The sequence below is a fragment of the Schistocerca americana genome, chromosome 4 (assembly GCF_021461395.2).
Source record: "Schistocerca americana isolate TAMUIC-IGC-003095 chromosome 4, iqSchAmer2.1, whole genome shotgun sequence".
Taxonomy (NCBI): Eukaryota; Metazoa; Arthropoda; class Insecta; order Orthoptera; family Acrididae; genus Schistocerca; species Schistocerca americana.
Window position 1 is genome coordinate 824103964 of NC_060122.1, and position 17896 is coordinate 824121859.

The 17896-nt window shown below is 41.1% G+C and overlaps 1 protein-coding gene across 1 annotated transcript in view; it reads left to right on the plus strand.

The window, feature by feature from the left end:
• LOC124612275 (autophagy-related protein 2 homolog A) overlaps positions 1-17896 on the plus strand; it is a 492429-nt gene that overhangs the window by 457535 nt on the left and 16998 nt on the right. Inside the window, exons 35-36 of the mRNA XM_047140377.1 lie at positions 781-927; positions 3454-3688. Coding sequence (XP_046996333.1) covers positions 781-927; positions 3454-3681 — 375 coding nt within the window. The 3' untranslated portion in view covers positions 3682-3688. The remainder of the gene's footprint in view (positions 1-780; positions 928-3453; positions 3689-17896) is intronic.

The following is a 17896-nucleotide window of genomic DNA, read 5'->3' on the forward strand; positions in this document are numbered from 1 at the left end:
GTATCCTGACTTTGAGGATACCGTGTAGAATACATCATCACCTCAAAAATTTTAGAAAATGATGTCTGCAGTGAAACAGGTTGGTAGTTGCAGACATCTCTTCCATCAACTTTCTTAAATTGTGGTTTAACAGTGGCATGTTTCAGTCCCTATGTATCCTGACTTTGAGGATACCCTGTAGAATACATCACCACCTCAAAAATTTTAGAAAATGATGTCTACAGTGAAACAGATTCGTAGTTACAGACATCTCTCCCATCAACTTTCTTAAATTGTGGTTTGACAATGGCATGTTTCAGTCTGGAAAAATGCCTTGAGTTAGTGATACATTACATCTTTCAGATGAGACTGGAATTATTGTGTGGAAAGAAATCTTTAGCACTCTATTGGAAGCACCATCAAAACCAGATGAGCTTTTATTCTTGAGAGAATATATAATTTTCTTAATTTCAGAGGGAGAAGTTGGTAATACATTAATATGATTAAATTTTATGAGGGTTACTTTTTCAACATAGTGCTGTGATTTTGCTCTTGAGCTGTTTGTACCTATACTTCCTACTGTATTTAAGAAATGATTATTAAGTATATTTGTTGCATGTGACTCATCATTTATAGCCCCTCCATTCAGATCAGTGGTGATATTATCCTTTTCTTTGGCTAGTTGTCCAGTCTCTCATTTCACTACATTCCATATGACCAGTGTATTCTGTTGTGTGAATAACCTGTCCAGTTAGGGTTCATTATTTCTGTAATTACAAAGATAATGATTTCTTGTTCCAGAGCACTGCAGAAATGGCTTATGACATGCTTTCACCAGGACCAAGTGTTCGACGACGTCACAAGGGTACTAAAGGAAAGCGAAAAAGATACAGTCAACCTGCAGACATTAGAGAAGGGATGGCAAATGCTATAGTGCTTGTTAGAGAGGTACTAGTTATTGTTCTGTTCCTGTTCCTGCATTTATATTGATGTTTTTATTATGATTATTCAAAAACTGAAAAAATTAATAAAAATGGTTGTGAAAGCATACTTGACCTTTTAGTAACAAATAATCCTGGACAAATAGTGAGTTTCGTGATGAATACAGGGATTAGCGACCACAAGGCAGTTGCTGCTAGGCTGAATGCCGTAACACCTACAACCATCAAAAAGAAACACAAAGTATGTCTATTTAAAAAATCTAATAAAAATGCTCTTAATGCCTTTTTAAGAGACAGTCTTCACTCCTCCCATCTGATCATGTAAGCGTAGAAAAGTTGTGGAATGATTTCAAAAAGATAGTATTGACAGCAATTGAGAGATATATACCACATAAATTAAAAGATGATGGTACTGATCCCCCATGGTACACAAAACGGGTCAGATCACTGTTGCAGAAGCACCAAAAAAGGCATGCCAAATTTAAAAGAACACAAAATCCCCAAGACTGGCAAAGTTTTGCAGAAGTTCGAAATATAGCACGTACTTCAATGCAAGATGCTTTTAATAATATCCACAACGAAATTTTGTCTCGAAATCTGGCAGAAAACCCAAAGAGATTCTGCCCATACGTAAAGCACAACAGTAGCAAGAAGCAATCAATCTTTCACTGTGTGATAGCAACGATGAAGTCATTGATGACAGTGCCACTAAAGCAGAGTTATTAAACACGGTTTTCCGAAACTTGTTCACCAAAGAAGGCGATGTAAATATTCCTGAATTCCAATCAAGAACAACTGCCAAGATGAGAAACATAGAAGTGGATATCCTCGGTGTCATAAAGCAGCTTAAATCACTTAATAAAGCCAAGACCTCCGGACCAGATTGTTTACCAGACAGGTTCCTTTCAGAATATGCTGATACAATAGCTCCATATTTAGCAATTATATACAACCGCTCGCTAACAGAAATAGCCATACCAAAAGAGTTGAAAATTGCTCAAGTCACACCAATACCCTAAAAGGGAAGTAGGAGTAATCCACTGAATTACAGGCTCATATCACTAATGTCGATTTGCAGTAGGGTTTTGGGACATATACTGTATTTGAACATTATGAAGTACCTCGAAGAAAACTATTTATTGACACACAGTCAGTACGAATTCAGAAAATATCGTTCTTGTGAAACACAACTAGCTCTTTATACTCCTGAAGTAATAAGTGCTATCAACAGGGGATGTCAAATTGATTCCGTATTTTTAGATTTCCGGAAGGCTTTCGACACTGTTCCTCACAAGCGCCTTCTAACCAAACTGCGTGCCTATGGAATATCGCCTCCGTTGTGTGACTAGATTCGTGATTTCCTGTCAGAAAGGTCACAGTTCGTAGTAATGGACGGAAAGTCATCGAGTAAAACAGAAGTAATATCCGGCATTCCCCAAGGAAGCGTTATAGGCCCTGTATTGTTCCTGATCTATATTGACGACATACGAGACAATCTGAGTAGCCGTCTTAGATTGTTTGCAGATGATGCTGTCATTTACCGGCTTGAAAAGTCATCAGATGACCAAAAGGAACTGCAAAATGATTTAGATAATATATGTGTATGGTGCGAAAAGTGGCAATTGACCCTGAATAAAGAAAAGTGTGAAGTTATTCACATGAGTACTAAAAGAAATCCGCTAAATTTCGATTATGCGATAAGTCACACAAATCCGAAGGCTATAAATTCGACTAAATACTTAGGGATTACAATTACAAATAACTTAAATTGTTACAATAACATAGATAATGTTGTGGGTAGAGCAAACCAAAGACTGTGATTCATTAGTGAAACACTTAGAAGGTGCAAGAGGTCTTACTAAAGAGACTTCTTGCACCACACTTGTCCACCCTATTCTGGAGTATTGCTGTGTGGTGTGGGATCAGCATCAGATGGGACTGACAGATGACATTGAAAAAGTACATAGAAGGGCAGCTCATTTTGTATTATCATGAAATAGGGGAAATAGTGCCAAAGACATGATACATGAATTGGAGTGGCAATCATTAAAACAAAGGCGTTTTTTGTTGCGACAGAATCTTCTCATTAAATTTCAATCACCAGTTTTCTCCTCCAATTGTGAAAACATTCTGTTGGCCTCCACCTACATAGGGAGAAATGATCGTCACGATAAAAAAAGAGAAATGAGGGCTTGCACAGAAAAATTTAAGTGCTTATTTTTCCTGCGTGCCGTTTGAGAGTGGAACAGTAGAGAGACAGCTTGAAGGTGGTTCATTGAATCCTCTGCCAGGCACTTTATTGTTAATAGTAGAGTAATTACATAGATGTAGATGAAAAAATTAAATCTCTGTAAATACAGAAGCACAATTTTCCCACATTCTTCAAATTTAATATTTTGACACATCAGTAAGAATGCTATGATAGTTTATAATTCTTGAAATTTAATATTTTGACAGTGCTGAGACTGGATTTTTAGGAGTGCTATGGATGTTTACAATCCCATTTTCTACTGCTTTACATCTTAATTTTCAGGGATTAGGTGAGACTGCTCAAAATATTGTAAGAGTTGCTAGTGAAGAACATGAACAAAAGGGTATGTCAGGAGCTGTAGGTGGTGTACTACGGCAGATTCCTCCAACTGTTGTTAAACCCATCATTTTGGTTACTGAAGCAACAGCAAATGTTTTGGGTGGAATGCGAAGTCAGCTAGCACCTGATGCACGCAAGGAGGCTGTTGAAAAATGGCGAAGTGATGACTAAGTTTAAGGTAATAATTACATTCCATCATTGAAGCTTATCAGGTATTTAAAAATACCTAACCATCAGATACTAGTGTAATATCACATGAAGGTCTGTTTGCTTTGCAATAACAGTACAAGAATACTCTTTTTACGTTCTCATTATTTTTGTGTAGCTGTTGAGCAGTGAATTTTGAATATATATTTCTTGGAATTTTATGTGGATGTGTGAAATTTATTATAGTTGTGTTAGTATCTGATAGTACTTTATTAACTACACTGTAGGAAATACGGCAACCAGCCACAAGTTTTTTGTAATGATTTTAATGTATCATTACTAGTTCTGGACCTGAGCACATTGTCACACAGTAGCATTGACTTCTTTACAAGTTTTACGTTTGTGCCCTAAAATATAACAAAGTTTTTGTGATTGCATAGTTGACAATCTGTTTTATATTTCTATGCAAAAATATAATGTTTTTTGTGATTACATAGATTTATACTTCTGTATGCTCTACACATTGTACTGACTTCATGGAAAAACAGAGTTTTGATTTCCTTTTACAATCCATGTTGACCAGCGAACTGAACAAAATAAAAGATGGTAAATGCAATTCTTTACATTGGCTGCTCATTTCATGTGCAAATGGAGTGATACATGTACAGATATACAGACATGCAAATGTATGGTAAAGTGTCATATCAGATTGCATTTAGTTCAGTTCGCTGATCAACATGGATTGTAGAAGAAAATCAAAACTTTGTCTTGTAATATGTAAAGGAGAACTTTTCATGAAGTAAGTACAATGTATAGAGGATATATAAGTGTACAACTATGTAATCACAAAAACTGTTTTATACTTTAGGACACAAATGTAAAACTTTCTAACAAGTCACTGCTAGTATTCAACAGTAGGCTGAGGCTCAGAACTAGTAATGGTGCAATAAAATAATTTCAAAAAGTTTGTGACTGATTGCAGTATTTCCTACAGTGTCATTTATGAAAACAGCTGTGGTATTCTCTAACCAAAATGGATAAAATAATTTTATAAGCTTTCCAGAAATCAACCATTGCGTAACAGAAAGGCATATAAAAACATTATAATGGATGCTGATTTGGACAAAGGAAATCATGACAGATACTAAAAAACCTGTAATTTTTGTCAAATGATTTCCTGTTTAACAAGTTTTTTTTGTGATATTCTACAAGACAACTATTTTAAAGTGAAGTTATTAATTTTTGCAGTGAAAATTGCACATGAACAATGTTTGAGGTACACTAAATTCTTCTGAACAAACAGGAGCTTATGTGTAGCAGAGCACTTCAGATATAGCTTTGCAGATATACTGAATTAACAGCCAAAATTTAAGTTATATAGGAACTATTAATTATGTTTTTTTTTTGAACTATTAATTATGTTTTTTTTTTTTAAGATAGGTCAAATATGATATAGGTCAAATATGATAGCATAGCTTCAACAGAAATAGTGTCAACTGCTAGTCTTGGCATTGGAGGCCTCTAGTTTCTTAGTTTCTCCTTTATTCTAGCTTGACCCCTTCACTTAGGGATGTATGTTTCCAGTCCCCCCTCCCCCTGTGGTGCATCCCCTCTTACTGAGCAGACCCCATTAAGTGGGTGGGTGGGTGGGGGGGGCGGGCGGAATAATTGAAACACTGGCCAAAACATTGCATATGTTCTGAGTGACAAGCTACTGTAAAGGATTTTACATATATTGACAACTACTGTGGAAATTTGGGGACACGCACCACTGTTGATAGCTATGTGAGTTCTCTTTCCATGTGTCTATTATTTGTTTGAAAGACTTGATTGATACTTGTTCTTTGTGAAGTCATTGTAGCGTAAGTTTCAGATATAGAGTTGTGTTCATGTCGAGAACAAAAGTCTCATACTGGAACCTGTCCCAGACCTAGGATTGGACATGATAAATCAGTGGTTATGTAACAGTCATTATGTGTCTGTTGATTTAACCTATGGATCATTACAGATGACTGAAAACAAGAAAAGATTTTTTATAGTAACATGTAAAATTTTTCATAATGTTTCAAGTATTGTGGGACCAGCTGTGAGAGGGAATGATAGACTTACACTTTGAGGTAGTGGTGGGGTAATTGAGTTGATGATGTGTTAACATTAAAAGCCACACAAATAAGATTGGGTGGAAGTTAAAAGCTTAATATTTGATGAAGGTCACTGTGCTCGGAAAGTAGTTCATTAAAAAGTAATCACAGTGTTCTGGCTCCTGGGTTCAATCCCAGCCACTGTTTAAATTTTGAAGAAACGTCTTCAGCAATGGTGGGCAAAGATTTTCAGCAGAAGAAATCACCCTATTTATGATAACAGTCCTGTTGAAGAGGGCAGATGGCAGAAGGAGCTTCAGGGCACCCTCTTGCCCTTTGGATAGGAGCTGCCCCTGAAAGGCAGAGGAATCAGCAATGATTAATGACATGAGGATGCAAAAGCCTTGGAAACCACTGCATTAAAGACACTTGCTGTGTATCCACAGGACATGTGACTGTTAACTGAAAAAGTGTCATGATGATCTCTCCACTGGCAAAAGACAAGTAATTATTGAAAGGGTAACATGCTATGAATTGGAGCATGGAATGTCAGAAGTCTGAATGTGGTGAGTAAGCTAGAAAATCTGAAAATGAAATGCAAAGGCTCAGTCTTGATATCATGGAGGTCATTGATGTGAAATGGAAAGAAGATAAAGATTTCTGGTCTGACAAATGTAGGCCAATATCAACAGTAGCAGGAAATGGTATAACAGGAACAGGATTCAATATGAATAACAAAGTTGATCAAAGAGTGAGTTAATTTGAACAGTTTATTGATAGAATTATTCACATTAAATTGACAGCAAACCAACTCCAACAACAATAGTTCAGGTATACATGTCAGTATCATAAACTGGAGATGAAAGACAGAGAAGATGTATAAGGGCATTGAATGGGTAACTCAGCATCTAAATGGAGATGACAATCTAATAATTTAAGGCACCACATGGTGACTTGCGGAGTATGTACGTATATGTAGATTGGAACACTATCATAGGGGAAGGACCTGAAGATGATGATGTTACAGGGGAATATGGGCTGAGCAGTAGAAATGAGAGAGAAGAAAGACTAATAGAGTTATTTAGTAAACTACATCTGGTAATAGTGATTATACAGTTCAGAAGTATCAGGAAGAGAGAGAGTGCTTCGAAAAGGACTGGAGTCATGTGAAGGTACTCACAATTTAGTAATGATGAATAATAGTATGAAGTTTAAGAGAATTATGATGAAGAATCAACTTGGAAAGAAGTGGGATACTGAAATACTAAGAAATGATCATGTACATTTGAAGTGCTCTAATTCTGTGGACTTCAAAGAAACCCTGGCTAACAGAGGAAATGCTGCAATTAATCGACAAAAGAAGAAAGTGCAAAAATGCTCAGGAAGTGGCAGGAATACAATAATATAAGCCACTTAGGAATTGAATAAATAATAAGCACAAGGAAATTAAGGTGAAACAGCTACACGAAAAGGATTAAGAAATCAAAAAAGAAATGGTCGTTAGAAGGACAGATTCAGCATATAGATAAATCAAAACAATCTTTGGTGAAATTAAAAGCAAAAATGTCAATATTAAGAGTGCAGGAGGAATTCTACTGCTAAGCATAAAGGAGAGGGTAGTCAGATGGAAAGAATGAATTGTAGGCCTCTACGAAGCCTATCTGCTGATGTAATAGAAGATGAAATGGAAGTTGATTTTGAAGACACAGGGGATCCATTATCAGTCAGTCAGTTTAACAGAGATGTGACATACATGCAGTCAAACAAGGAATGGGAGAAATCACAACTAAAAGGCTATTCCAGTTGGTTTGTAGAATGGATGAGACTGGAGACTTGCCATCAGACTCTGGAAAAATATCATCCATACAAGCCCAATGATAGCAATGGCAGATAAGTGTGAAGAATTATCACAAAATCAATTTAACATATATAATGCATCTAAAGTTGCTGACAGGAATAGTATACAGAAAAGTGGAAAATAAAATTGGTGATATCTTAGATGATGACCAGTTTGACTTTAGGAATGGTAAAAACCCCAGAGAAACAGCTCTAGAAGTGAGACTTACGAAACATCCAGAAACCTCCATAGGATTTGCTGACTAAGAAAAGTATTCAATGTTGTAAAATGGTACAATACGTTCGATTTTTTTATTTTTATTTTTTTATGTAAAGAACATGGCTAGTGTCATTCCCCATCCTTTTTAAATCTAATTTAGTGCTCTGTCTTTGTTGACATCTTTGTCAGTGATACATTAATAACCCAAAAGACAATTCAGTGCAAAGAAAAATGGAGAGGACATGTATTTCGTGTGCCACTCAAATGCTTCCGAAACTAGCAGTGGATTATAAAACATGATGCAAGAGAAGTATTGGACGACCAAGGAAGAGATAGTGAGGCTGGAACAGGCCCTAAGCCTATCACTGGAGTGCAGAAGAAGAAGAAGAAGATTGCCAATTCAAAGGTCAAGGGTTCAATCCCCGATCAGTCCAAGGACATGTTGTGTCACTTGTGACAGTGATTTGTTAATATGAAAAATGCCAACTCACACTAAGATTTGAAGTCCACATTAAACTTTATGCCCCCTTACAACTAGCTGGATAAGTAGATTCAGGTGTAGGAGGAAGGCAATGTCACACCACCGTGACTAGCACTGTGGCATTGAGACTAACATATAGGTTGATGAAGTTTTTACTAGAGGAGTTATTGTTTCCTGATTGAGGGTGAAACACTTTGTGGAAACTGACAAATACAATCCCCCCCCCCCCCTCTCTCTCTCTCTCTCTCTCTCTCTCTCTCTCTCTCTCTCTCTCTCTCGTGACATTCTAAACAACTTGTAAGACATTAGTCACTGTATTATATATTATGGACCAGAAACGTTTACTGTTCATACTGTAAAGTAGCCACAAATGTACATGTATAACAGATTTTATATCTGGATAATTTAATTGTTGGCATTAGGCCATAACCAACCTATACACATTCCAGCAGTTCCACAAAAATAAATTATAACCAATGTGAAGTAGCATCACTAGCAATGCTGCATAACACAACTGAAGAAACATCTGTAATAAGGTACACATGTGCCACATTTTTAACTGCTTACTTTCTACACTGTAACAAAGGCATACTTGTAGTTAGTTACCAACAATATGTTTGATTTTCTGAACATGTGTAATTCCACATATTTCCTCATCCACTGCCATAGAGCTTATTCTAAATCCCTGGGACACTTGTTCACATGTTAAGATATTGAAAACACACACACACACACACACACACACACACACACACACACACACACACACACACAAACAAACAAGCAAATACAAACACACACTTCACTCATAGAATGATTATTCTGAACATCAATTTCCATTGTTCTATCATTCCATTGATCTCTTAATCTCACTGCTTTTACAAGTTTTTACTAGTTTTCCTCAGTCTTCCACATTTTCTGCTGTCAGTGGTATCCACAGCATAGTCTTGTTCAAATTTGTGTGAATTCCTAAGGAAACAAACTGCTGAGGTCTTTGGTCCCTAGACTTATACACTACTTAAACTACCTTAAACTAACTTATGCTAAGAACACCACATGCACACTGATGCCCGAGGGAGGACTCGAACCTCTGGTGGGAGGGACCACGCAATCCGTGAAGTGGCGCCTCAAACCACGCAGCCACTTGGCGTGTCAGCATAGTCTTTTTAGATAACCTAGATTCATCCATCCATTGTACGAGACCATGCCACATTAATTGTTTATGTTCAGTGTCAGTTGTTAATGATCTTTCTACTGCCATTTGTAATCATACACCTTTGTTAGGTAGTTTCTCTCTTCTTGATATTACCAATGACTGTCTGAACACATTCATTTTGGTGGCCTGCAACTTCCTCTTGTTATTCTGTGTAACCCTCCATTTCTCTGACCCACACAACAAGGAGCTTTTAATTAGAGTTTCATAGATAATGTATTTTTATTTCTTTCCTGTTTTTCAACTCTGGAGAACTGCAAACAAGAGTCACTTTTCCAGTCACAGTTATTCACTGTGTAAGTTCTTGATCATCTTTAGCTTTGGTATCAAATTCTACTTCAACATATGTGTAACTATGGGAAGCTGGAATTTCTTCTGAATTGAGTTGGATGTTGGATGGTTCTGTCCCTGTTGTGTGGTATTTTGTTTTCTGGATATTATGTTCAAAGCTCCATTGTTTATGCTCTTCCTGTAGTTTCCATGCCATATATTGTAAATCATCTTTTTTGTTGGCAATCACAACTTGACAGTCCACAAAGTGCGTTGTATACTAACAGGTTTCACCAATATCTACCATTCCTCTGAATTTTCTTTCCATTGACTTGCAGCTTTTGCTACACATATTTTAAACTGGGCAGGTAACACGACAGCATTGACACAAACAGTTGTTGATAGGAAACCTTTGAGACAGCCTACGAAGTTTTATTCTTGACTTTGAATGATTATACATACACTCCTGGAAATTGAAATAAGAACACCGTGAATTCATTGTCCCAGGAAGGGGAAACTTTATTGACACATTCCTGGGGTCAGATACATCACATGATCACACTGACAGAACCACACGCACATAGACACAGGCAACAGAGCATGCACAATGTCGGCACTAGTACAGTGTATATCCACCTTTCGCAGCAATGCAGGCTGCTATTCTCCCATGGAGACGATCGTAGAGATGCTGGATGTAGTCCTGTGGAACGCCTTGCCATGCCATTTCCACCTGGCGCCTCAGTTGGACCAGCGTTCGTGCTGGACGTGCAGACCGCGTGAGACGACGCTTCATCCAGTCCCAAACATGCTCAATGGGGGACAGATCCGGAGATCTTGCTGGCCAGGGTAGTTGACTTACACCTTCTAGAGCACGTTGGGTGGCACGGGATACATGCGGACGTGCATTGTCCTGTTGGAACAGCAAGTTCCCTTGCCGGTCTAGGAATGGTAGAACGATGGGTTCGATGACGGTTTGGATGTACCGTGCACTATTCAGTGTCCCCTCGACGATCACCAGTGGTGTACGGCCAGTGTAGGAGATCGCTCCCCACACCATGATGTCGGGTGTTGGCCCTGTGTGCCTCGGTCGTATGCAGTCCTGATTGTGGCGCTCACCTGCACGGCGCCAAACACGCATACGACCATCATTGGCACCAAGGCAGAAGCGACTCTCATCGCTGAAGACGAAACGTCTCCATTCGTCCCTCCATTCACGCCTGTCGCGACACCACTGGAGGCGGGCTGCACGATGTTGGGGCGTGAGCGGAAGACGGCCTAACGGTGTGCGGGACCGTAGCCCAGCTTCATGGAGACGGTTGCGAATGGTCCTCGCCGATACCCCAGGAGCAACAGTGTCCCTAATTTGCTGGGAAGTGGCGGTGCGGTCCCCTACGGCACTGCGTAGGATACTACGGTCTTGGCGTGCATCCGTGCGTCGCTGCGGTCCGGTCCCAGGTTGACGGGCACGTGCACCTCCCGCCGACCACTGGCGACAACATCGATGTACTGTGGAGACCTCACGCCCCACGTGTTGAGCAATTCGGCGGTACGTCCACCCGGCCTCCCGCATGCCCACTATACGCCCTCGCTCAAAGTCCGTCAACTGCACATACGGTTCACGTCCACGCTGTCGCGGCATGCTACCAGTGTTAAAGACTGCGATGGAGCTCCGTATGCCACGGCAAACTGGCTGACACTGACGGCGGCGGTGCACAAATGCTGCGCAGCTAGCGCCATTCGATGGCCAACACCGCGGTTCCTGGTGTGTCCGCTGTGCCATGCGTGTGATCATTGCTTGTACAGCCCTCTCGCAGTGTCCGGAGCAAGTATGGTGGGTCTGACACACCGGTGTCAATGTGTTCTTTTTTCCATTTCCAGGAGTGTATTTTGGAGAGCCCTTATTAACCCATTAGCTTATACAGCAGGCTCACAAGTGGCTGCATGTTTCAAGACTGATATTACATTGCTGGCTGTGAGATGGTCCAAGCAGCTATAGCGTCTTCTTAGTGTTTCTTTTTTTCTGTCAACATATGGCATGACATATTATATACCATTATAAAGCTGAGAAATTGATCTATTTAGTGGTGTGAAACATACTCAACTTATTTTGATGTTTTGCAAGTTGGTAAGCAATCATTTTCAGGATTTTTCACCAGATGTACAGTAGCAAGCAATACCGCACAGTTAAAAGTTTCTCTCAGGTGAAGAAATCAAAAGTCTGTTGAATAAAAGTGACAGTCACATTTCTGTAAGTGATATTTTTCACAGTTCTGATAATAAAGACAATGAGGTAAATGATAATAGTGAAGACTGTGAGGAAAGTGAAACAGGTAGTGATAACTATGTTGCAGCAACAGCCGTGCGTTGCTGAAAAACAGAAGGTAGAAGAATGGAAATGGGGAATAAGTCATGATAAACCTTTCAAGCTTTCATCTTGTGGTTCTAGTGGCATCAGTCCTAGTGTTCGAAGACAACTCCCTTAACAACTAACCCGCTTAGAAATGTGCAGAAAAATGCTTCATGTGTCTGTCAGGGGAGGATGTTGCAGTAGAAACAAATAGATATGCAACAGATTGGTATAAACGCCTTCAAAATCAAACAGTGCTTGGTTTCCTACTACATCTGATGAAATTCAAGCATATTTTGTTTTATGTATTCTTATGGCACAGGTTAAGAAGCCAACAATTCAGCCATACTGGTCCATAAAAAAAAAAAAACACAATTCGTACTTGTTTCTTTTCTAACATCATGCTGTATAGAAGATCCTTAGATATTTCTAGCTTCCTTCATTTTGTAAATAATGAAATTGCTGACCGTGCAACCTGTCTGAACAAGTTGCAGCCTGGCAACGTGGCAAACAAAGTTTCCAAAGTGTTCATGAGCCTGAAGAAGATACTGCAATTGATGAAAACCTCATAAAATTCAGAGGTAGACACTGCCACATCCAATTCAAGCCCCAATACAGGGCACATTTCAGAATAAAATTCTTCAAAATTTCTGAATTAAATACTGGCTACTGTTCAGGATTTGATATTTATACAGGGGAAAGAAATCCCAGTTAGTGAAGTTGTCTCTATGGACTTCACGCAACTGTATTTGGGCAGTGGTCCTAAAGTATATGTTGACAACTGGTACACTTCCCCATCATTGTTTGTAACACTCACTGAAAGCAGCACAACAGCCAAAGGGAAAATTACATCCATAAGGTGAAATATGCCAGACCAGTCCCTAAAATCAAAACTTTACGAAGAGGTACTTGTGTTATTTTCATCCAGGTTCATGGCACTGAAGTGGATGGATAAAAAAGAAGTTAATATTCTATCCAACAAGGTAGGAAAAGATAGAATGCTACTTACTGTAAAAAAGGCACATCAAATAGCAGACAGGCTCAATTAAAAGATACATGTAGCTTTCAGCCACAGCCTTCATTGGTAAACACACACACACACACACACACACACACACACACACACACACACATATATATATATATATATATATATATATATATAATGGAAGGAAACATTCCACGTGGGAAAACAGCTTTCGCATCCCGCAACTACCCTCCCGACCTGGTACAGAAGCAAATAACCAGAGCCACTTCCTCGTCCCCTCAAACCCAGAATCCCCCACAGAAGAACCACAAAAGTGCCCCACTTGTGACAGGATACTTTCCGGGACTGACCAGACTCTGAATGTGGCTCTCCAGCAGGGATACGACTTCCTCAAATCCTGCCCTGAAATGAGATCCATCCTTCATGAAATCCTCCCCACTCCACCAAGAGTGTCTTTCCGCCGTCCACCTAACCTTCGTAACCTGTTAGTTCATCCCTATGAAATCCCCAAACCACCTTCCCTACCCTCTGGCTCCTATCCTTGTAACCGCCCCCGATGCAAAACCTGTCCCATGCACCCTCCCACCACCACCTACTCCAGTCCTGTAACCCGGAAGGTGTACACGATCAAAGGCAGAGCCACGTGTGAAAGCACCCACGTGATTTACCAACTGACCTGCCTGCACTGTGACGCATTCTATGTGGGAATGACCAGCAACAAACTGTCCATTCGCATGAATGGACACAGGCAGACAATGTTTGTTGGTAATGAGGATCACCCTGTGGCTAAACATGCCTTGGTGCACGGCCAGCACATCTTGGCACAGTGTTACACCGTCCGGGTTATCTGGATACTTCCCACCAACACCAACCTATCCGAACTCCGGAGATGGGAACTTGCCCTTCAGTATATCCTCTCTTCTCGTCATCCGCCAGGCCTCAATCTCCGCTAATTTCAAGTTGCCGCCACTCATACCTCACCTGTCTCTCAACAACTTCTTTGCCTCTACACTTCTGCCTCGACTGACATCTCTGCCCAAACTCTTTGTCTTTACATATGTCTGCTTGTGTCTGTATGTGTGGATGGATATGTGCGTGTGTGCGAGTGTATACCTGTCCTTTTTTCCCCCTAAGGTAAGTCTTTCCGCTCCCGGGATTGGAATGACTCCTTACCCTCTCCTTTAAAACCCACTTCCTTTCGTCTTCCCCTCTCCTTCCCTCTTTCCTGATGAGGCAACAGTTTGTTGCGAAAGCTTGAATTTTGTGTGTATGTTTGTGTTTGTTTGTGTGTCTATCGACCTGCCAGCGCTTTTGTTCGGTAAGTCACTATATATATATATATATATATATATATATATATATATATATATATATATATAAAAACAAAGATGATGTGACTTACCAAACGAAAGTGCTGGCACATTGATAGAGACACAAACATACACACAAAATTCTAGCTTTCGCAACCAACGGTTGCCTCGTCAGGAAAGAGGGAAGGAGAGGGAAAGACGAAAGGATTTGAGTTTTAAGGGAGAGGGTAAGGAGTCATTCCAATCCCGGGAGCGGAAAGACTTACCTTAGGGGGAAAAAAGGACGGGTATACACTTACACACACACACACACACACACACACACACACACACACACACACATATCCATCCACACATATACAGACACAAGCAGACATATACAGAGGCAAAGAGTTTGGGCAGAGATGTCAGTCGAGGCAGAAGTGCAGAGGCAAAGATGTTGTTGAATGACAGGTGAGGTATGAGTGGCGGCAACTTGAAATTAGCGGAGATTGAGGCCTGGTGGATAACGGGAAGAGAGGATATATTGAAGAGCAAGTTCCCATCTCCGGAGTTCGGATAGGTTGGTGTTAGTGGGAAGTATCCAGATAACCCGGACGGTGTAACACTGTGCCAAGATGTGCTGGCCGTGCACCAAGGAATGTTTAGCCACAGGGTGATCCTCATTACCAACAAACACTGTCTGCCTGTGTCCATTCATGCAAATGGACAGTTTGTTGCTGGTCATTCCCACATAGAATGCGTCACAGTGTAGGCAGGTCAGTCGGCAGATCACGTGGGTGCTTTCACACGTGGCTCTGCCTTTGATAGTGTACACCTTCCGGGTTACAGTCCTCCTCTCACATCCGTCAACACCTATTTTGCCTATTTCTGCGCCATTCCCTTTTTCTTTGCACCATTCTTGCAACAACAGACCCTTGCTCCATCTTTCTGCACCAGTTTAGAAGAGTTTCTCTTTCTATGGCTAATACCCAGTCAGACATCCTGTTTCTCAAATGCTGCTTAAACCACGGAATCCCCCCAAATGGCATAACTGTAAAGATTCATTTCTCTGGGACCCACTCCTCCTTTCACAATGACTTACATCTTTTCAGATTCCACCAATACCTGGCCTTCACAAACCTGGTACAGCAAAAACATATCTCCATGGCACAGGGATCCCAGAACCACCTCTGCTCCCTCTGCAAGATACTACTACTCTCCAGTCCCTACTCCATACATCACATTTCTGAAACTAAATCCCTTGCTTTCCAGTAGCTGGAGGAGCATTCCAGACACCACCTCCATAAATTAGCCAACTGCTGATATCTTACGGCTGTGTCAGGTCACCAGTATCCAACCCCTGTCTTACCCCCAGTGTTCCTCCTCGTCCACCCCTCATAGCAGCTAAAACCTTCCTAGCTGACATTTTCAGCTTTCTACAACCCCCAAAAGTCCCTACCAATCCTCCACCAAATCCAGAACCAAAACATTCCCATAACACTGTTGTTAACCTTTCCATCAAAACCCTTAGCTTGGCAGAAATTTCAGTCCTATCCGAAGGCCTCACCTTTAGCCCCACACTCAAAAGTTAACCATGCTGGACTTGTCAAAGACCTACTCTCCTTCTCCCGATCACCGCAATGAGAATACTTCTATGCTGCTAAGCCCTCCAACCAAAACCAATTCCAACAAAGAACCCTGCCTCTTCCAGTTCATATCACCATCCAACTGTTATCCTCCTCCCCTCCCACCTAACAACCTGCTGGTCACCTTCCAGAAATTCCGTACCTCCAACTTAGCCTCACCATCTTTCCCCAGGTCCCTTCCTCAAAACACCAACGTTTTAGTAGAAGAAAGAACAACCATACACAACCTCAAAAAAATCCTGACCTAATCATCCTACCTGCAGATAAAGGTCACTGTTGTGATGAACTGCCGTGAGTACCTGTCAGATGGTCTCCCCCCAATTGTCTGACTCCTCCACCTATAGACTTTGCCAGAGTGATCCCATCCCAGAAGTCCAATAAAAACTACAATCCCTGCTTAAGCCGTTAGGCACTTCCCAGAACATCTCCCATGAATCCATTTGTCTCCTCACTCTTATGACACCCTGCACACCTACCTTTTACATGCTCCCCAAAATCCACAAAATCAACAATTCTGGATGCCCCATTGTGGCTAGTTATTGTACCCCCACTGAAAGAATTTTGACACTCATTAATCAATACCTCCGAACAATTGCCCATAGACTAGCCTCCCACATCAAAAACACCAACCACTTCCGTCATCGCCTCTCCCCCTTCACCTCCTGGATCCCTACTAATCACTGTTGACGCCACCTCTATATAGACCATCCCTCATGTCCATGGTCTTATCACTATTGAACACTACATTCCCTTACGTCCTTCAGACTCCAAGCCCATGATCTCATTCCTCATATGGCTTACTAACTCTATCCTAACCCTCAACTACTTCTCATTTGAAGGGACAGTATATGAACAAATCTGCGGCACAGTCATGGGCACCCGCATGGCACTGTTCTGTGCCAACCTTCTTGTGGGCTATCTAGAGGAACCCTTCCTAGCCTCCCAAAACATCAAACCCCTAGTCTGGTTCGTTGATGATATCTTCATGATCTGGACTCAGGGCCAAAACACTCTCTTTTTTCCTTTACAACCTCAACAACTTCTCTCCCATCCGCTTCATGTGGTCGTCCACAACCCAGTTTCCGTCTTCCGAGATGTTGACCTCCTCTCTGATGGCTCTATCCATACCTCTGTCAACATTAAACCCACCAGCCACCACTAGTACCTGTATTTTGACAGCTGTCACATCCCTTTCACTCCAAAAAATCCCTCACATATAGCTCGGCTACCGGGGAACAGCATATCTTCTGTGACAAAAACTCCCTTGCTCAGTATTCTGAGTGTCTCACCAAGGCCTTCACATACACACACTATCCCCTAGACCTAGTCTGCAAACAGATCTCCCGTGCCATTTCCTGTAACAACCATAATCTTCCCACCACCCCAAAAACCAGCCACAAAGGAGTGTCCCCTTCTTCGCCCAGTACCACCCTGGACTGGAACAACGGAACCATATCCTTCACCAGGGCTTTGATTACTTGTCATCATGCCCTGAAATGAGGGTCATCCTACTCAAGATACTGCCCACCTCTCCTAAAGTGGTGTTCTGTCGGCCACCCAACCTCCACAACATCCTAGCCTATTCCTGTGTCACTCCCATCCTAACCCCTTGCCACAAGGATCATATCCATGTGGAAGACCCAGGTGCAGATCCTGCCCAGTCCACCGACCCAGCACTTCCTATTCCAGTCCTGTCAAAGGTTTGCCCTACTCCATCAGGTGCTGGGCTACCTGTAAAAGCAGCCATGTCATTTACAAGCTTTGCTGCTATTACTGCACAGCTTTTTATATTGATATGTCTACCAACTAGCTGTCAACTAGGATGAATGGCCACCACCAAACTGTGGTTAAGAGCAAAGTAGACC